The 21,664-nt window shown below is 36.6% G+C and overlaps 1 protein-coding gene across 1 annotated transcript in view; it reads right to left on the bottom strand.

Moving 5' to 3' along the window:
* Nucleotides 1–21,664, bottom strand: part of LOC132144098 (complement C3-like) — a 63,610-nt gene that overhangs the window by 21,056 nt on the left and 20,890 nt on the right. The window contains exons 8-22 of the mRNA XM_059554841.1: nt 12,727–12,829; nt 12,484–12,604; nt 12,278–12,393; nt 12,006–12,164; nt 11,712–11,924; nt 11,379–11,570; nt 11,144–11,296; nt 10,926–11,055; nt 10,448–10,519; nt 9,570–9,773; nt 9,191–9,293; nt 8,699–8,787; nt 8,454–8,593; nt 6,516–6,728; nt 6,335–6,395 (exon numbers count right to left, since the gene is read on the bottom strand). Of these exons, the coding sequence (XP_059410824.1) occupies nt 6,335–6,395; nt 6,516–6,728; nt 8,454–8,593; nt 8,699–8,787; nt 9,191–9,293; nt 9,570–9,773; nt 10,448–10,519; nt 10,926–11,055; nt 11,144–11,296; nt 11,379–11,570; nt 11,712–11,924; nt 12,006–12,164; nt 12,278–12,393; nt 12,484–12,604; nt 12,727–12,829 (2,069 nt within the window). The remainder of the gene's footprint in view (nt 1–6,334; nt 6,396–6,515; nt 6,729–8,453; nt 8,594–8,698; nt 8,788–9,190; nt 9,294–9,569; nt 9,774–10,447; nt 10,520–10,925; nt 11,056–11,143; nt 11,297–11,378; nt 11,571–11,711; nt 11,925–12,005; nt 12,165–12,277; nt 12,394–12,483; nt 12,605–12,726; nt 12,830–21,664) is intronic.

The following is a 21,664-nucleotide window of genomic DNA, read 5'->3' on the forward strand; positions in this document are numbered from 1 at the left end:
GCACACACACTGTGAGCACACACCCGGAGCAGTGGGCAGCCATTTATGCTGCGGCGCCCGGGGAGCAGTTGGGGGTTCAATGCCTTGCTCAAGGGCACCTAAGTCGTGGTATTGAGGGTGGTGAGAGAACTGTACATGCACTCCCCCCACCCACAATTCCTGCCGGCCCGGGACTCGAACCCACAACCCTTCGATTGGGAGTCAGATTCTCTAACCACCAGGCCACGACTTCCCCACGACTTGTCATAAACATCATAAAATTATTTTAAATGATCATATGCCTTCTTGCTACACGCTGCTGTCGCCTCCATGGTTTTTTTTTATTTTTTTTTATGACGCGTCACGCATACGCCGGTGCGACACTGGTGGCTGGTGTTGCCAGATTGGGTGTTTTTCCGCTACATATTAAGACCCGTTTACGGTGTGTTTTAGCCGAGTTTTCGCCTGGAAGGCTCTATAGAAATCTGGCACCCTATTGAACGAAGTTAACCTGAGAGAGCGTGCCGGTCACAGACACCAGAATGAGCGAGTTGACAGTAACGTTCATCAGGCAGTAATACAGCACGTTCAGTTTACGTTCGCCCAAAATATGAACGAGTTCAGGCACAACACTGACGCTCATGGACATTTGCATTCAGAAATGCCTCCAGTGAACCTATATGGTGACAAAACCTCCCTTTTTGAATCACATGAATGTATATTGTATGTCCTCACTGAAATCATGGCAAAGAAAGCAATACTGACAGAAAAGCCATTATTTGCTCTCACTAAACAGATCAGCATGTTCTTTTGAAAATTTACTCTGCGCAGGGCATTTGCAAGATCAGCCATAACACCATGGCCATAACATCAAATGACTTCCCAGCTGTCTTTTATAGCTTTTCACACCAATTATGTAAATATATATGTTGAACTATGAAATTACTAATTGAGTATTTGTAAATAAAGGACACAGGAATCATGTGGCGGCACTTTCTTTTTGTAGTATCCCACTTCTAGCACTAGATTTTTTTGCATAAGCATGCTCAGAGTTGAGCTTATATTTACACATGGGGGAAGTCGTGGTCTAGTGGCAAGAGAGTTTGACTCCTAACCCTAAGGTTATTGGCCGGCGATACCACGACTGAGCTGCTGAAACCCTATTGTAATTGTTAGTATTTTTTTTTTTTTATTAAGTGAAGTGTGACATGACATACAGCCAAGTATGGTGACCCATACTCAGAATTAATGCTCTGCATTTAACCCATCCAAAGTACACACACAGCAGTGAACACACACACACAGAGCAGTGGGCAGCCATTTATACTGCGGTGCCCTGGGAGCAGTTGGGGGTTCAGTGCCTTGCTCAAGGTTACCTAAGTCATGGTATTGCCGGCCCGAGACTTGAACCCACAACCTTAGGATTAAGAGTCAAACTCTCTAACCACACATTATTATTACACCCTAAAACTGATCGTGCAAACCAAACCGTAAAATTCTCGAAACTTGAAACTTGGTCAAATAATAGAGCTCGATTTGGGGAAAACCTACCACTGTCTTATCCCAATTGGCCAATAGGGGGAAATAGAATGATCAAAAATGCGTATTTGCTCAAAGCTCCCAAACCGCATGCCATAGACTCCAAAATTGTACATTTTTAGAATCCTTGGGTCACGGCAAATTTGTTGTGGTCACTGTGATTTGGGATCTAGGAGGCCTGGTTTTTCAGCAAATTTATCCAAAACCTACTTTTACAAACTTGTCCTAGGTTCTTCGCTCTATTGGAACCAAACTACTGCAGAAATGTTCTCTGCGCAGCAAAATCTCCAGTGCTAATTTAACACTCTGAGTGTGGACACATATAAACTCTGAAGCAGTGTTAAAAGTAACACTGAAGCAGAGTTAAAGTTAATGAGATAATTAAAACACAGACCACTATAATGGTGACACACAAATTGTGATTTTCTCGGTTGCTGATTCTGCTTGTTAACATAAGGTGTCTTCAATAATGGTCAATCATAACTCAATTAACTTCTTAATTATCTCATTAACTTCAACTCTGCTTCCGTGTTACTTTTAACACTGCTTCAGAGTTTATACGAGTCCACACTCAGAGTGTTAAATTAACACTGGGGATTTTGCTGTGTGGAAAGTGAATGTCAATGATTATCACTGTCGCAATGGGGCACCAAAATGTCAGAAAGTCGAGGACCAATTTTATGAAAACGTTAAATTTGATATCTTTCCCAAACTCACTTAAATCTTTGGTCAAATAAAAAAAAAATGTGCAGCTCTCCCACTTGGGAGGCACCGGACTACCAGTTAAAGCATTTTATATTGACCACAAATATGTTACCTTACATTCTAAGTAAAAGGCTTCTGGATAGAGATGTAAATGAAGTTGGTGTCGTGAACCCTTGCCCATGCTTAGTAAAAGTATAACCTGTGGGAGAAAAGGTGTTTTAAACCTTATTTTGGGGCAAAGTCATCAAACATTTCCAGCGATTTTTATCATATTTCACTGCTGTTTCTATACATGCCGTTTTTATGTCCCGGTGACCAGTGAAAGTGCAGTTCTGACTCTATGCCCATTCATTTAGATAGGAGCTGGTCTTGTTAGTCTGAAATAGCTGCCCGAGGCGTTGCCAAAATGGCAGCCGAGTGGCACGACTTGCCTAAAAAGACTTTGTTATAACTACCCAACCGTTGGTCCGATCAACTTGAAAATTGGTATGCAGTGTCTTGTCCAAAGTGGCACAAGTACCTATGAGAAATTTGCCGAATCTTAAAAAACATGGCCGCCATTAAACAATGAAGTTTGAGCACCTATTTGACAAGGTTAACGGAGGTCAATCGGAGCAAAACTCAGTGGACATGTTTGACTCGTGGCCCTAAAGTTATGTAAAACATTTTTAAGAAATTGGCCATTAGTTGGCTCTAATGAGTTTTTTGGCTCTGTAATGACGTGTTTTCACATATTCACACAATATGCATATGATTTGATAGAACTTGATAGAATTTGATAAAAGCTTTGACTCGAAAAGCATCGCTGTCAATGAGATCACTTATTAAATAGTCTCAATTATGTAAAAAAACTACTTTTGCGAACTATTAGTTTTTTCTTTTTGCATAAGATCACTCAAACCACTGCAGTAATATTCTCTGGAATCTCAAGGTCAATAATTATCAAAAAAGAACATTTTCATTTGTTTAGCTATAACAGGGTAATTTAGAAAACATTATACCCCAAAGTCTATAAAACGTAAACAAAATCTCAAAACTTTACAAAACTTGGTGATAAAATGTGTCAGATGATTCTTAACAAGTAAGTACAGTTTCATGGAGCTCAGACCATAGGTGAAGCTATAAGAGTTAAAAAGCCTTCAGAAACACACTATTTTAAATTGCCTCAAATTGCTAAAAACATATATTATCACACACACTAGATCTTCATCTCATATGATAGATCTCCTCTTTCTGAACAACTTAGCCTCTGGGACTAGAGCTATCAATAAAAACTGTTCATTAAATAGTTGAGATTATTATTATTATATATAATATAACTACTTGTGAACTAGTCATGTTTTTTTTTAACTCAAAATCAGTCAAATCAGTGCAGCACTATTCTCTAGATTCTCTAGGTCAATAATTATAAAAAGCAAAAAAACAAAAAACAAATGTTGAACATTTGTATTTGGACAAATATAAACCAGTCCTTTTATAATATGTTCTTTAAATTGTGTACTTAATGCCTAAAATCCCAAAGGAAAGCCCACATTGTCTCTCAAAACTGTGTAAAATGATGCATAATTTCATTCTAAACAAGCATGCAAACTTTAAGAGATATTGGGAAAAATCTAAAATAAAATAACACTATAATAGTTATAAAGGTCAAACACAGTGTTGTATGAGTAATTGCAATTATAACCATTAGATGGCAGCAGAAGACCACTAATGGGCTCAATACATGCACTAAAACAGTGTTGTTCATAGATTTGATGGATTCATGCTTACACATTATAACATCACTGTTATAACATTTAAAATCACATTTAGTCATAGCTTAGCATTTTGTTCTTACAGCTATCTTATTTTTTACAATTATGCCAAAATTATGATTACAGTGAAACCTGAAAATGACATAAAAATTCCTACAAGAGAAGACTTGCAATAAGAATTGTGTCAGCTATCGTTTATGTCAAATATCTATATCTGCAACAAAATGTGTGTGCATGTATGTCTGTATATGTATGTTTGGTTCTGCATGTATGTGTGTTTTTAAGAATGCATATTGGAATATTAATATAATAGTTCAACCATTTAATTTTTGTGTGTATGTATATGTGAGCCTATTCTCCGTTTTAAATGTCTTTTACTGTCAGCAATTCATCTACACTGTAAAACCTGACAAGTAAACTTAACTCAAACGGTTTGAGTAAACAGATATCCTTAAGTTATGTTAACTCAAACCATTTGAGGCAACCGATTGCCTTAAACCGTTTAAGTTTAAAAAACTAACAGTTATGAGTACTCTGAACTTAATTCAGTTGAGTTCACTGAAAGAAGATGTACATTGCAATTAAGTAATTAAGTGATTAATTGAGTGATAATTGAACTTTAGTGATGAACAGCTGCTGTTAACAAACAGAATCACTGAAGAAAAGAGAAACACAAGAACTACTACAACTGACTTCAGACACAGCCTTAGATGAAATCAACTGAAATAAAATACATGAAATCTCTCAAGATCTGATTAAACAACCCCACAAACAGCATCACCAGCTCCACTTATTAATAACCAGACTGACTTTATTTCTGTCAGACGTCTACAGAAGATCTTATTGAGAATGAACTAAGGTTTAGATGTTGATTTATTGTTTCATTTGGAGTAACAATGTTAGAGATCAGTGTTTGCTTTAGTTGGGCTCTTGACCCTTGACTTCTGTCTTAGTCTTTTCTCTGGCTGTTATAACCGTGTGTTTCTAAAACACATTTGTTGTAACTCAAAAGCCCAGAAGAAATGCTATCAGGTGCTTACCTGTACCTAGGTGTAGGTTGTTATACTTTATATAGGTGATGATAGTTATTCATTATTATTCACAATTATTGTTCCATACGCAGTCTAATCTCTGATGAAGTAGGCGTTGTGTAATTAGTAGAAGTGGACCTAGTAAAAATGACACGAAGAGCCAGTGTGATGACTTTTTAGACATTTTCTACACATACATTTTTCTTCTATGCCAGTAGTTGGTCAAACACAGACATTAATAATCAGAATATTAACCTGATTAAACGGTGACGACATGGTGAAAAACATGCTGCAATGCATGCTGGGTACTACTGTAGTACAAAACTCATCCATGGCTCCCAGCATACTCTGCAACATTTTATGGTCTCCATTGTTGAGGTTCATATTCTGATTATTGATGTCTGTGTGTGACTGTTTGACACCATGGAAGACCACACTGTTTGAAAAGTCATTCATATTATCTGATTATCACAGAACCACTGGCTCTTAGCATCCATTTACTATAATCAATCAAATTACACAACACCTATTTCATCGGAGATTAGACTGAGTACAGTTCAATAATTGATGATTATCATCACCAATATAAAGTATAACAACCTACACCTAGGTACAGGTTAACACCTGATGGCATTTCTTCTGGGCTTTTGAGTTACAACAAATGTGTTTTAGAAACACACGGTTATAACAGCCAGAGAAAACACTAAGACAGAAGTAAAGGGTTAAGAGCCCAACTAATAGAAACACTGATCTCTAACATGGTTACTCCAAATGAAACAATAAATCAACATCTAAACCTTAGTTCATTCTCAATAAGATCTTCTGTAGACGTCTGACAGAAATAAAGTCAGTCTGGTTATTAATAAGTGGAGCTGGTGATGCTGTTTGTGGGGTCGTTTAATCAGATCTTGAGAGATTTCATGTATTTTATTTCAGTTGATTTCATCTAAGGCTGTGTCTGAAGTCAGTTGTAGTAGTTCTTGTGTTTCTCTTTTCTTCAGTGATTCTGTTTGTTAACAGCAGCTGTTCATCACTAATTCTCAATCAGCACTTAGTTAATCACTTAATTACTTGAATGCAAAGTTTTAAAACTTACAGGGTTTAAATCAAGGCAATCTGTTTACTCAAACGGTTTGAGTTAAGTTAACTTGTCGGGTTTTACAGTGTAGGTTTGCCTAGACCCTAAAAACATACCACCTTAAAGGCCTTAATGTGCTTGAACCCCATAATTATAATTATTTGTCTTGTCTGGCCAAAGGTAAATCACATTAATTCACTGGATTTTGTGACTGAGTGCAAGTTTATGTGGTCCACAGTAAATCTCACCATTCTTAGATGGATTGAGCTCCACGTTTTCTCTTTGTAATGGAACCAGCACACCCTCAGCCTGAAAAAGAAAGAGAGTGCTAACTAACCATGATGCTCTAGTTTATCTATTGAAAATATGTCAAACATCTATTGATGATACGTATGACCAAGTGAAATGAAAAATTGACATCAGACGTACCACCACTTTCAGCGGCTTTCTCACTCCATCAGTGTAGATAGAATCATATGCTGAAGCTTTCACCTCAATCATGTGATTTCCCAGTGTCATGGGAATAATCACATACGACACGGATATGCTGGAGCCTTTGTCAACATTTACTGTCGTTCTGTATTTGCCTTTCTTACTGGCAGAGCTGCAGACATCTTCTGTTTCCATGAACTCCACACGAACCTGGTGAAAACAGGTGAATGAGATTTAAATCACTTAAATATCTACACTGTTAGCAATTGATGTAATTTTACAATACATTTTACAACAATACACTGTATTCATGGTTTTTATTGTAAATGCAAATGCATGATGGGACATTGAAGGACAGTCCTGTAATATTATTGTAACTACACTGTAGAAGCATTGTTTTACAGACACCACAAAGCATTGTGGGATAGCATTAAAACTGGTACTTTCATATTCTTTCTAACATAAAAAAGTCCAGTTTCCATATTAGTATAATGTTATTTTAAGGTTAGTAAAATGTTCCTGCAACATTCTCTCAGTCATTCAAACACCTGCTGTGAACAAGCAAGAAAGAAAGAGAAATAAGAACACAAACTACAACTTTCTTCAGAAACAACTCCACAAACAGCATTACCAGCTTCACTTATAGTAATACTAACCAGAATGATTTTATTTCTGTCATGCATCTACAGAAGTAGATAACTTCTTATTGAGAGTTCACAGAGGTTAAGATGTTGATGTCTTATTGAAAATGTTTTTTTGAGATCACCATCATAGAGATCAGGGTTTGCTTCAGTTGTGCTCTTGACCCTCAACTTTTGCTGCAATACTTTTTTCTGCAGCGGTTGCAGTTGTTTTCAGAAAACATTTCTGCATATATAAAGCAGATCAGCAAGTCTGTTTTAATAGAAACCTACTGACTGCACTAAAATGGTTTAAGTGAACCAACTGATATAAAAATACGTAATTTGAAACACTGTTGTGGTTCGTACACTGATGTTTATCAGTGTATAAATATTGTCTTCGCTAACTTTTTGTTTAAAACATGTTTTAGGTTATTTATATACTCACAGACATCACCATTTTATTGTATCAATGCTAATGTAATCACAGAAACACTGCTGTATAAACACAGAATTGTATTGTATTAAATCAACAGTATGTGTCTTGTATATTACTTGCTGTAAATTCAGGGTCAAGAGCACAACTGAAGCAATCCCTGATCTCTATGATAGTGATCTCAAAAAACATTTTCAATAAAACATCAACATCCTAACCTCTGTGAATTCTCAATAACTTCTGTAGATGCATGGCAGAAATAAAATCATTCTGGTTAGTATTACTATAGGTGAAGCTGGTAATGCTGTTTGTGGAGTTGTGGCTGAAGAAAGTTGTAGTTTGTGTTCTTATTTCTCTTTCTTTCTTGCTTGTTCACAGCAGGTGTTTGAATGACTGAGAAAATGTTGCAGGAACATTTTACTAACCTTAAAATAACATTATACTAATATGGAAACTGGACTTTTTTATGTTAGAAAGAATATGAAAGTACCAGTTTTAATGCTATCCCACAATGCTTTGTGGTGTCTGTAAAACAATGCTTCTACAGTGTAGTTACAATAATATTACAGGAGTGTCCATCAATTTCCCATCATGCATTTGCATTTACAATAAAAACCATGAATACAGTGTATTGTTGTAAAATGTACTGTAAAATTACATCAATTGCTAACAGTGCATATGGACTTTGTTATGAAATGTGAGATGATAGGATATATTTCTGTTTTAGCACAGAACAGTATCTTACACTTTTCTTCAGTTTGAGTCAAGATCAGCTCAGAGATCTAAGTGATTTGACTCCAGCAGAAATGTTTACTACAACGCTTATGGCTATTATGTACATAAAAACTGAATACATTTTTAATATTAAATCTGATCTACCTTCTGCTTCTTTGGGGTGTAGTTGTGAATAATGGCCCTGATTTCCAGTTGTTCGCTGCGCACAGCTGAGTAAGGCATCTTGAGGTCAATGAAAAGGCTTTTAAAAACAACCATCTCCTCAGGTTCTGCCACACAGATGCCTTTGAGGAGGAGCACAGACACACACAGAAGTTCTTAAAGCACAAGATCCTGGATGTTAATGTTGTTTTTCAGAGCATGTATTCTGGGTTTGCAGCTTGCCTTACCAAGTGTTGGTGACAGACTGACAGCCAAGATCTGCCAGGTAGTGATAGAGTCTTTCAGGTAGATCACCTTTTCTTTGGTTGGTATTTCACTGGAATATGCAATATATATGAGCAAATACAAATATGGAATATGAGAAATCACAAGTAAAACTAGAAACTGTTGAAGTAGAGTTCAAACACTTGTTTACCAGCCTAACAAAGACTTATGTTTCACAAGGACAAGGTTCAGATGTTCATTTATTTTTTTTAATATAAGCACATTCAGTACTGTGGTATATCCCTAATCCGTACCTATTAACATTTATCAATTAACTCTTAGTGGATGTTATTGCATGTTGTTGAGCTACAATAAACATTCTAGAGTAAGCCACATAAAATGCATACAATAAAAGATAATAGAGAAACAATGCATGCTCATTTTCGGAGGAAGTCATGAACTTGTCAGCTGAGATCATGAGATTTTATAAGACTTATATAATGTCTCCAAATCACCATTTGTCACATAGATCAATCTCCTCCCAAAGCCAACTCTCAGGGAACTGTGTTCGTGACACAATCTCTTCAGAGTCTGTATAATAGTCATCATCATCATCACCTGTTGCAACAGATCAAGAAGAGAGAGAAAAAAGGAAAAAAAAAACACATCAGATAATCTAAGCAAATAAATTTTACCATTTTTGTCTCTGGTGACTATCCACTTTCACTATTATCCATAATTACCACTTTCCAAACTACCCAAGACTCAAAATACCATTGTCAATCACTACCACCAGATCCTTGTCCAAGTGAGAATCTGATGGTTAATTCTTAATTTATTTCATGGATTGACAGCACTGCACAAGTTAGTGGAGCCATCAGTTCCTATACTTACTACGAGCCAGAAGCAACTCCTCCTCTTTATCCTCCATGTCCTTTTGGGTTTTCATCTGGTTGCAGCAGTGCAGGAAGGCATCTACACACGCTTTTCCATCGACTATGTACCTGGATCTTCGGTCACAACAATAGCCGAGTTTATTTTCCCTCATCCCGTCAACACAGCACTGTTTCAGTTCAGGTAGTTCAGAGTATTTTTCAGCTGAGAAGACAATGTTAGTGTAGAACAATGAGGGGAGTATGAGAACTACAGAAATCCATAAAACATGAAAACGTGTTTGAGAACTGAGTTGACCTAAATGAAAAGAGCTTTGGGTCTTTAACATAGTAAAGTTCCCGATATACTATGAAAAAAAAAATTCATTCGAAACAGCTTGCCAAACTAAATTTACTTAATCTTTCTGGCTGGTTAACGCCTTCAGACTACCAATGGTCTGTGACAATTATAGGTAGGTGTGGCTCTGAAAATCTTGTGAAAATCTTCTCTGGACCATTTTGTCTCTTTATTCTATTGAGGTCAGACATGAGTAAAAATATGAATAGAATGTTACACAGTTTAATGCAAAGCTGTTTGCCTTAAAATAATGTGTTGTGTAAAGTGCCACGTGAATAAACGTGACATGTCTTGTCTAGAGTGCTGAGTTGGTGCAAACATGCACATTACTATAACCCTGTGCTTTCTTAACTGCTGTTTTCTCACCACTGTTATTCTTTGGGCTATTCTGTTTTATGGGAGGAAAGCATGAAGCACATAATTACATATTCATTACTCCTCAGCAAAAAACAAAAATAGTATATCAGGGACTTAAGAAAAAGCATAATATCATTTCTGGGTTGAATTGTAAGAGCAAAATCTGTGTAAATGTAGCTTCTCACTCAGTGTACTAGTGATCTTCAGGAGACTCTCAGCTCTTCGTCTTCTCTTTGGAGGTTTGGGACAGTCAGGCACTAGAGTACAATTAATTTGAATTAATTATTTTATTGTAAAAATACTTGGGTGATGTTATAGAATTTAAGGGCAATAAGACATATTTAGTAAACTTAATCCAAGTATATACCAAAACCACAGAACTAAGACATGGGGAGACAAATAAGAGAAAAGTTACAGTACAACATTCAAGATCTAACCAAAGACAAAAGAAACAAAGGGACAAAGTACATGTGAGAAAAAAAGAAAACTTGCTAGAGTTAGACGCCTCAGATTTAAAGCCAAAAGTACAGTTAATGGGATTAAAAATGCCTTAGTTGAAGGACAGCTAAGTTACCCTTGGACATTTCTTTGTCTAGTGAATAAAACTGTAGATCAAGATGATAATAATAGTAATAGTAATAATAATAATAATAACAATAATACTTGTTCTGATGTTGGTGCCTCCTGCAGTGTTGGACTGAAACATCAGACCTGCATCAGTGAAAACCCCCATACGGTCCCTCCCACCTCCTGCAGTACAGCCGGTGTCATGCTTCTCTATGATGTCCCAGATCTAGAGGTGCAAAAAAAGACACCAGTGATGTATGTTTTTATCCCAAAAACATCATGTTGCACTGTGAAGTTTGAAGAAGAACCTTCACCTGAGTCTGAGTGAGTCTGTTCTTATTAAGGACTTGCACAGCCTTGTCAACCACCACTAAACCAACTTTAGCACCAGGATCTCCAGTTATTTCCAGCTTCACCTCATCTCCTGTGTCATAGGTGTTCATCTTTTCCTTAACCTTAACTTGGAGCTGTAATTAAAACAAGAGATGATGTTTCAGAAAAAACAGACCTAGTTGACACATCAGCTACTTCTTGTGATGGTTGACCCACCTTTCCCATGCAAGTGTCTTTCACATCGACCCAGACTGAGTCAGAAACCACCTCAGATGAGCCCACATGGTAATAAGCCACAAAGCGGAAGGATGGCACCATTTCTTTGGTTACAGGCACAAGCAGAGACACTAAAGATTGTCCTCTTCGCTTAAACCTGTCTACGCTTACAATCTGACCTTTACTTAAAATCTGAAAAGGAAGCAGATGAATAAAAATATCTTTAGCAGCTTGGTATGGTTTCAAACACAAGCTGTGGTAGTAATCAAACATAGATGCAATTAACTGATACATTTGTCGTCCAGATGAATAAGAAATAACCATTATATTTACCATGTATGTGTAGTCTTGATCTTTGACTCCTGGACTTTGTCCAGTGTTCAGAAAGACTTTCATTGAATCACCCATCTGAAGCTCAGCAGCATCAATTCCAATGTGCATGTAGTTCTTGGAGCCATCATTGGGACTGTAGGGAATGTAGGCATGAGCTGTCATCTTCTTCACTGCCTGCTGATCGTCTGTTAATTGTGGATCTTTGGTCTTTGCCTGAAAAAAAAGCATGCTGATCCACATAGACAACAAATAAATGTAAATAAACAGCTAATTGCATGCCTTGGCAGGTCTTACAGTGATCTCTTGTGTAGAAGATCTTCCCAGAGTGTTGACTGTAACCTTCGCAATGCCATTGTGTTTTGTTTGACCTTTGACAGCCCCCTGACTGCCCACCACTACCACTTCCACTTCCACATTCACAGCAGGCGTCTGGTCAGGATTTGTTACATATACCTTTTATAAAACCCAGTCCAAAACAAGAGTGATCTCTGTTAATAAATTGATGAAATTGTTGCTCATTTCCTATAACCCTTCAGGTTCTCAACTATCTTGGCAATGTTTTATACCGAGATGTCGAAGGGCATTCCAGGTTTGAAGAATTGTGTTGTTTTTTTGAAGTGGATGGTGTACGGTGACGTCACAATCTGAATACCTCTCCTTTCTGCTTCCACCATTTCACTGCCTGAAACACACAAATGACTAGCTTCTCACATTCAATCACACACATGCATCTAAACATGCATACATATGTACAGTATCTGTTGAGTCGTACCACTTTCTGTTAAAACACTGACAGAAACATAGATTGATTGTCCAACCAGCTGGTCAATTTTTGGAAAGGTCTTAGTGATCATCTGATTTGTCAGTTCTGCAGAACCCTCTCCATTAATGATCTTTTCATATGAGAAAGAAAGAAAAACAAGATGCAGTAAACAGTTTTTAATTTCTTTTTTTAAACTGTCCTCTAAATGAGGAGAAATTGGACTTATCTTGTTAAATGTTAAATGTCTCTCACCAGAACTTTTTGCAGAGATGTAGGAATACTTATTTTCTTCTCACCGTCCATCACACCAAACACCACAAACGCATTGCCATCCACCTTCTGTCCAAACAGGTACCTATAAAAGCACATCCAATTTCAGCTGTAAAAACTGATTACTAGTTAACATTAAATTGACTTAGTGTAACTTAACCATGTCTAGTTGATTCAGGCATATTAAAAGTAAGATAACACTTAATCATCACAGTATAACACCAAGTCAGTTAAACTCCACCCACTGTGCAAAGTTACGTCCAGTGGACGTCTTTTTATGTCTTTGCAGACGTTGAAAAGACGTCCACTGAGGAGCCAGAATGAAAGTTTTTATGACGTCTTTTTTTGGCGTCTTCTGTACGTCCGATTTAGACGTTCACAGAACCTCCTTACAAGGTTAAAAACTAGTTCAAAAGTGGTCAGCGGAAATATTTCAAACATCATTTAAGGTCCATTTAGACATAATTTATACTGTTTCTGGACCAAATCAACAGTCTCAGGATGCTTTAGATTTAGATGTTACTTCAATGTAATTTCCAGACACTATGTTTGTCCTAAAATCAAGAAAATAAAATAATCTTCATGAAATAATGAAATAACTGATGATTGAGCCTAAATGAACCTTAAATGTTGAAAATATTTCCACTGACCACTTTTTAACTAGTTTTTAACCTTGTAAGGAAGTTCTGTGACCGTCTAAATCGGACGTACAGAAGACGTCAAAAAAAGACGTCATAAAAACTTCCATTCTGGCTCCTAAGTGGACGTCTTTTCAACATCTGCAAAGACATAAAAAGACATCCACAAGATGTCAACTGGACATAACTTTGCCCAGTGGGCAAGGATATCAAACTGTCAACTGACCCTTTGCAAAGACCTGTCCACCTTAGTTACTGTTGCTATGTCCGAAAAGCCATGCTGCTGTCACTTCACACATCATCTTCTCACACAGTGAAAAATACATCGCAGAGCAAAGTGGAAATAGACAACACCCCGACAGCAAGACAGAGCAGTATACTTTTGGTAAGAAACAAAGTCTTGTTTTGACATTACATTTTTTTTTAAGAAATTCAATAAATAATGTTTTGTAGCTCTTTAATGTGTCAGGACAGATCCCTGTATTGCCTCAGTTCAAGCAGCACATGAACCGATCAACTTTTTCTTTTCTTTTATTTATACAGTAGAAAGATGTCAATTAACACCATTTTCAAGGATTCGTTTTAAAGGAATTTAAGTTAATTTGATCGATCATTTCACTAGATATGATCCTTATTCCATGGGATCATTAAGGCTGCATTGAAACTGTAATTTGGACCTTCAGCCCGTTTATCCTCTTGAAGTCCACAATATGTAGAAAAATCCTGTAAAGTTTTCCTCAAAAACTATAATTTCTTTTTGACTGAATAAAGACATCAATGTCTTGGATGACATGGGGGTGGGAGGTAAAGCATCGCAGAATTTTAATTTTGGAATTGAGCTAATCTTTTAAAGTCAAAACTAACCCTACTAAGCAATGTTATGTCCAAAAGATGTCTTTTCTACGTCTTTGTCACTAGAGGCGTACGTTGAAAAGACGTCCACTGAAGAGCCAGAATGAAAGTTTTTATGACGTCTGTTTTGGACGTGTTCTGCACGTCTGATATAGACGCTCATGGAACCTCAAGGTTAAACACTAGTTTAAATGTGCTCATTGTGGACATACAGCTATGGAAAAAATTAAGAGACTACTTAACAGAGAGAAATCCATGTTAAGTGGTCTCTTAATTTTTTCCAAAGCTGTATTTTCCTTTTGTAATTGCAAATCAACTCACAGACAGTGTGAGTTTGTCCAAAAATCATGAAAATAAAAGAAGCTATGCTCACACCTTTAGAAAACTTAACATCTGTAATTCACACATCTTTGTTTTGTGAGAGAAACCAGACCTGAAGGAAATACTCTTTTCCTTGGCTGCTGTAACTGTGTCTGTAAAACACAATAGTTGTGACTGACAAAGCAAAGAAAAAGTGACATCAGGTGTTTTCAGCTCCTTGTTAATAACAAAATCATCAGAAAGAAAGCATCTAATATTTTGTCTTCCTGTTTGGCACAATAGTATTTTTTTTATAGCCACTATAATCTTTTGAAACTTCAGTATTGGCACCAATAGCAAAAAATGTGCACCCAATGATGTGAGGAAAGTTTTCATGAAGTCACACACAGATATGAAGATTTGGCCTATGATTCACAACAACGGTGACAATCAAAAAAGCTTCATAGTACAAAACTCATGCTTGATACCCAAGCTTTTTTTATTTGATTGTCAATGTTGTTGTGAATCATAGGCCAAATCTTGATGTCTGTGTGTGACTACATAAAAAATTATGTGCATGTGCTTTTTTTTAATTATCTTTCAGGATAAGTGATACATTTAACGCTATTGGTGCTAATACTGCAGTTTCACAAGGTTATAGTGTCTGTAAACTAATTACTAAATTCTATTTAGTCACTAACAAGGAGCTGACAACACCTGGGGCCGTTCTTCGTACGTCGCTTATTACATCCGAGATCAAATGACACATCCAAGATGATATCATCGTGCTAATCATGATCCGGTTAATTGGGTTCTTCGAACACACCTGTTGTGTATGATTAGTATCGCTGGATTGAGTTATCGGAGATAATTGCGCGTTCATGTGTTGGTTTAAAAGGGGATATGTATCGATACTCGAAACCACGATCAGCAGTGCAGCGATTGGCTGGTGGCAAGACGGCAATGTAATGACGTCATATAATTTAAAATGACACCCAACGAAAAACTTGACAAATTTCTGGACTTTTATAAGGAAACAGCCAAGCAAACAAAACTACATAAATGTTATAATAGATACATGAAACAGATAATAGATGCATGTTTTTATTTTATTATAATTTTTTTCATGATTCCCATTTATTTATATTCGCAATTTATAATAGTTGTACAGTCTTTACATTTTTATTTCAATGTAGAAAATATCTATTCATTTCATTTTATATTTGGACAGATTTGTTACTTGACAGCATTAATGAAAGTTTCTTAAGGGTCAATATCATGTTATCAGCATCTCCTGCACTCCATCAAGCCACTCTTATAATAGCAGTCATCACTCAAAATAATGCACGACTCTATTATCCGTATAGCATGTGTGTAAGACTCTAATACAATTATGAAGTAATAATTTTATGACAAATACATATTTCAGTGAGTAAAACTGGCTGTGTCTATAGTAGGCTGTTATGGACTATACAGCATTTTTATATTATTTTTAAATAATTGTTTAACCCTTTCGAGTCGATTAACGGATACGCGTTTTGAGTCATTTTCTCCTGATAACCCCGAGAAGAACTTAAATTACACTTTCAGTTTTAATCGTACAGATAAGAGCAATACATCAATCGAATCTGTAAAGGGTCTATTGTTTTTGGATACAGACATAATAATAACAACACTTTGTGCACTTCTAAAATAAAGATAACAAACAAGGTGCGCTGTCTGCAGCCTTTGTCTGCGCTGATTTTCTTTTACAAACACGTCATTTCAATGAACTGTAACTCCGTGAATACTCAACGAAAATACATGAGAGAGATATCTATAGGAAGCTTGACATGTCTATTTTTAAACTGAACAAGTGCCGCCGGAAACAGATATTCTGTGATAAAGTAATCCATATGAAAACAACGCGATGTCTGTATTTGAAGTCTCCCTTCATCATACCACGCCCCCCCCCCCCCCCCCCCGCGCTGAACGCGCTATTCAGATTCAAATTGAAGCGCGCGGCTTGAATACGTCCATAACAGAAGAAAAAGCAGCGAGACTGTTCAAGTTTTTTTATTTTACTGTTTGCTTCGCGATGAGAGGAATAAGACATAAATAATCCTAAAAAGATGTGATGTCGTTGAGGATTTGAGAAATGGATTTCCCTTAGAAAAAAAAGAATGAAGCACTTTATTCAGCAGAGATCATAAACATGAGTAAGTCTCTTTTTATTTATTTATATACTTGTACTAGTTTTCACATATAGTGTAAACATTTTACTAGTTAGACTTTTTCCAAATACTTTTTCCAAACTATAATTCCTGACTAAATGTATAATCAAGTGAAACATTATGAAGTTTCAATAACAATAACAGGATTCAGGTTACTTCTTTTGAAATACTTCTGCTAAATGTTACACTGTCAGACATGCAAAAGTAATCTAATGTATCTCTTGCTCTGGCTACTGTGTATAGACCACCAGGGCCGTATACAGAATTCCTAAAAGAATTTGCAAATTTCCTCTCAGACCTTCAGGTTACAGTTGATAAGGCGCTAATCATGGGAGATTTTAATATTCACATTGATAATACAAATGATACATTAGGACTTGCGTTTACTGACCTAATAAACTCCTTTGGAGTCAAGCAAAATGTCACCGGGCCCACTCATCGTTTTAATCATGCACTAGATTTAATTATATCGCATGGAATCGATCTTAATGCTATAGATATTGTACCCCAAAGTGATGATATTACAGACCATTTCCTTGTATCGTGCATGCTGCGTATAACTGATATTAACTATATGTCTCAGCGTTACCGTCTGGGCAGAACTATTGTTCCAGCCACCAAAGAAAGATTCGCAAATAACCTGCCTGATCTATCTCAACTGCTATTTGTACCCAAAAATACACATGAATTAGACAAAATTACTGACAACATGGGCACTATTTTCTCTAATACATTAGAAGCTGTTGCCCCCATCAAATTGAAAAAGGTTAGAGAAGAACGTACCGTACCATGGTATAACAGTAATACTCACTCTCTCAAGAACGTAACTCGTAGTCTTGAACGCAAATGGAGAAAAACTAACTTGGAAGTTTTTAGAATTGCATGGAAAAACAGTATGTCCAGCTATAGACAGGCTCTAAAAACTGCTAGGGCAGAGCATATCCACAAACTCATTGAAAATAACCAAAACTATCCAAGGTTTTTATTTAGCACAGTGGCTAAATTAACAAATTACCAGACGCCACCTGATTCAAATATTCCACCAACGTTAAATAGTAATGACTTAATGAATTTCTTCACTGATAAAATAGATAACATTAGAAATACAATAGCGAATGTAGATTCTACAGCGTCTAACACTTCAGTTTCATCCATCGCACCCAAAGATAAACTACAGTGCTTTACAAATATAGGACAGGAAGAGCTAAATAAACTTATCACTGTATCTACACCAACAACATGTTTATTAGATCCTGTACCCACTAAATTACTGAAAGAGTTGTTACCTGTAGCCGAAGAACCGCTTCTCAATATCATTAACTCGTCGTTATCTTTAGGTCACGTCCCAAAACCATTCAAGCTGGCGGCTATCAAGCCTCTTATTAGGAAACCAAAACTAGATCCTAGTGTACTGGCAAATTATAGGCCTATTTCAAATCTTCCATTTATGTCTAAAATTTTAGAAAAAGTTGTGTCTGCTCAATTGAGCACCTTCCTGCATAAAAATGATCTGTACACTGTAAAACCCGACAAGTTAACTTAACTCAAACCGTTTGAGTAAACAGATTGCCTTGATTTAAACCATGTAAGTTTTGAAACTTTGCATTCAAGTAATTAATTGATTAACTAAGTGCTGATTGAGAATTAGTGATGAACAGCTGCTGTTAACAAACAGAATCACTGAAGAAAAGAGAAACACAAGAACTACTACAACTGACTTCAGACACAGCCTTAGATGAAATCAACTGAAATAAAATACATGAAATCTCTCAAGATCTGATTAAACAACCCCACAAACAGCATCACCAGCTCCACTTATTAATAACCAGACTGACTTTATTTCTGTCAGACGTCTACAGAAGATCTTATTGAGAATGAACTAAGGTTTAGATGTTGATTTATTGTTTCATTTGGAGTAACCATGTTAGAGATCAGTGTTTGCTTTAGTTGTGCTCTTAACCCTTTACTTCTGTCTTTGTGTTTTCTCTGGCTGTTATAACCGTGTGTTTCTAATACACATTTGTTGTAATTCAAAAGCCCAGAAGAAATGCTATCAGGTGCTTACCTGTACCTAGGTGTAGGTTGTTATACTTTATATTGGTGATGATAATCATCAATTATTGAACTGTACTGAGTCTAATCTTCGATGTAATAGGCGTTGTGTAATTTGATTGATTATAGTAAATGGATGCTAAGAGCCAGTGCTTCTGTGATAATCAGATAATACAAACACTTTCCAAACAGTTTGAACTTCTACGGTGTCAATTAGTCACACACACACATCTATAATCAGCATATGAACCTCAACAATGGTGACAATAAAAAAAAATGCTGCAGAGCATGCTGGGAGCCATGGATGAGTTTTGTAATACAATAGTACCCAGCATGCATTGCAGCATGTTTTTTTTCGTCACCATTGTAGAGGTTAATATTTTGATTATTAATGTCTGTGTTTGACCAACTACTAGCATAGAAGAAAAATTTATGTGTACAAAATGTTTAGAAAGTCATTTTTATATTAACTGATTATCACAGAACCACTGGCTCTTATTGTCATTTTTTACTAGAACCACTTCTACAACTTACACTACACCTACTTCATCAGAGATTAGACTCCGTGTGCCTCAAAAATTGTGAATAATAATGAATAATTATCATCAGCAATATAAAGTATAACAACCTACACCTAGGTACAGGTTAACACCTGATGGCATTTCTTCTGGGCTTTTGAGTTACAACAAATGTGTTTTAGAAACACACGGTTATAACAGCCAGAGAACAGACTAAGACAGAAATCAAGGGTCAAGAGCACAACTAAAGCAAACACTGATCTCTAACATGGTTACTTCAAATGAAACAATAAATCAACATCTAAACCTTAGTTCATTCTCAATAAGATCTTCTGTAGACGTCTGACAGAAATAAAGTCAGTCTGGTTATTAATAAGTGGAGCTGGTGATGCTGTTTGTGGGGTTGTTTAATCAGATCTTGAGAGATTTCATGTATTTTATTTCAGTTGATTTCATCTAAGGCTGTGTCTGAAGTCAGTTGTAGTAGTTCTTGTGTTTCTCTTTACTTCAGTGATTCTGTTTGTTAACAGCAGCTGTTCATCACTAATTAACAATCAGCACTTAGTTAATCTTAATTGCAATGTACATCTTCTTTCAGTGAACTCAACTGAATTAAGTTCAGAGTACTCATAACTGTTAGTTTTTTCAACTTAAATGGTTTAAGGCAATCGGTTTCCTCAAACGGTTTGAGTTAACTTGTCAGGTTTGAGTGAGGCTGTGTCTGAAGTCAGCTGTATTTCCTTTCTCTCTTTTCTTCAGTGATTCTGTTTGTTAACAGCAGGTGTTCATCACTAAACTCAATTATCACTCAATTTATCACTTAATTACTTAATTGCAATGTATATCTTCTTTCAGTGAACTCAACTGAATTAAGTTCAGAGTACTCATAGCTGTGAGTTTTTTCAACTTAAACGGTTTAAGGCAATCGGTTTCCTCAAATGGTTTGAGTTAACATACAACCCGAATTCCGGAAAAGTTGGGACGTTTTTTAAATTTTAATAAAATGAAAACTATATGACTTTCAAATCACATGAGCCAATATTTTATTCACAATAGAACATAGATAACATAGCAAATGTTTAAACTGAGAAAGTTTACAATTTTATGCACAAAATGAGCTCATTTCAATTTTGATTTCTGCTACAGGTCTCAAAATAGTTGGGACGGGGCATGTTTACCATGGTGTAGCATCTCCTTTTCTTTTCAAAACAGTTTGAAGACGTCTGGGCATTGAGGCTATGAGTTGCTGGAGTTTTGCTGTTGGAATTTGGTCCCATTCTTGCCTTATATAGATTTCCAGCTGCTGAAGAGTCCGTGGTCGTCTTTGACATATTTTTCGTTTAATGATGCGCCAAATGTTCTCTATAGGTGAAAGATCTGGACTGCAGGCAGGCCAGGTTAGCACCCGGACTCTTCTACGACGAAGCCATGCTGTTGTTATAGCTGCAGTATGTGGTTTTGCATTGTCCTGCTGAAATAAACAAGGCCTTCCCTGAAATAGACGTTGTTTGGAGGGAAGCATATGTTGCTCTAAAACCTTTATATTCCTTTCAGCATTCACAGAGCCTTCCAAAACATGCAAGCTGCCCATACCGTATGCACTTATGCACCCCCATACCATCAGAGATGCTGGCTTTTGAACTGAACGCTGATAACATGCTGGAAGGTCTGCCTCCTCTTTAGCCCGGAGGACACGGCGTCCGTGATTTCCAACAAGAATGTCAAATTTGGACTCGTCTGACCATAAAACACTATTCCACTTTGAAATAGTCCATTTTAAATGAGCCTTGGCCCACAGGACACGACAGCGCTTCTGGACCATGTTCACATATGGCTTCCTTTTTGCATGATAGAGCTTTAGTTGGCATCTGCTGATGGCACGGCGGATTGTGTTTACCGACAGTGGTTTCTGAAAGTATTCCTGGGCCCATTTAGTAATGTCATTGACACAATCATGCCGATGAGTGATGCAGTGTCGTCTGAGAGCCCGAAGACCACGGGCATCCAATAAAGGTCTCCGGCCTTGTCCCTTACGCACAGAGATTTCTCCAGTTTCTCTGAATCTTTTGATGATGTTATGCACTGTAGATAATGAGATTTGCAAAGCCTTTGCAATTTGACGTTGAGGAACATTGTTTTTAAAGTTTTCCACAATTTTTTTACGCAGTCTTTCACAGATTGGAGAGCCTCTGCCCATCTTTACTTCTGAGAGACTTTGCTTCTCTAAGACAAAGCTTTTATAGCTAATCATGTTACAGACCTGATATCAATTAACTTAATTAATCACTAGATGTTCTCCCGGCTGAATCTTTTCAAAACTGCTTGCTTTTTTAGCCATTTGTTGCCC

This window comes from Carassius carassius, chromosome 7 (assembly GCF_963082965.1).
Source record: "Carassius carassius chromosome 7, fCarCar2.1, whole genome shotgun sequence".
Classification (NCBI taxonomy): Eukaryota; Metazoa; Chordata; class Actinopteri; order Cypriniformes; family Cyprinidae; genus Carassius; species Carassius carassius.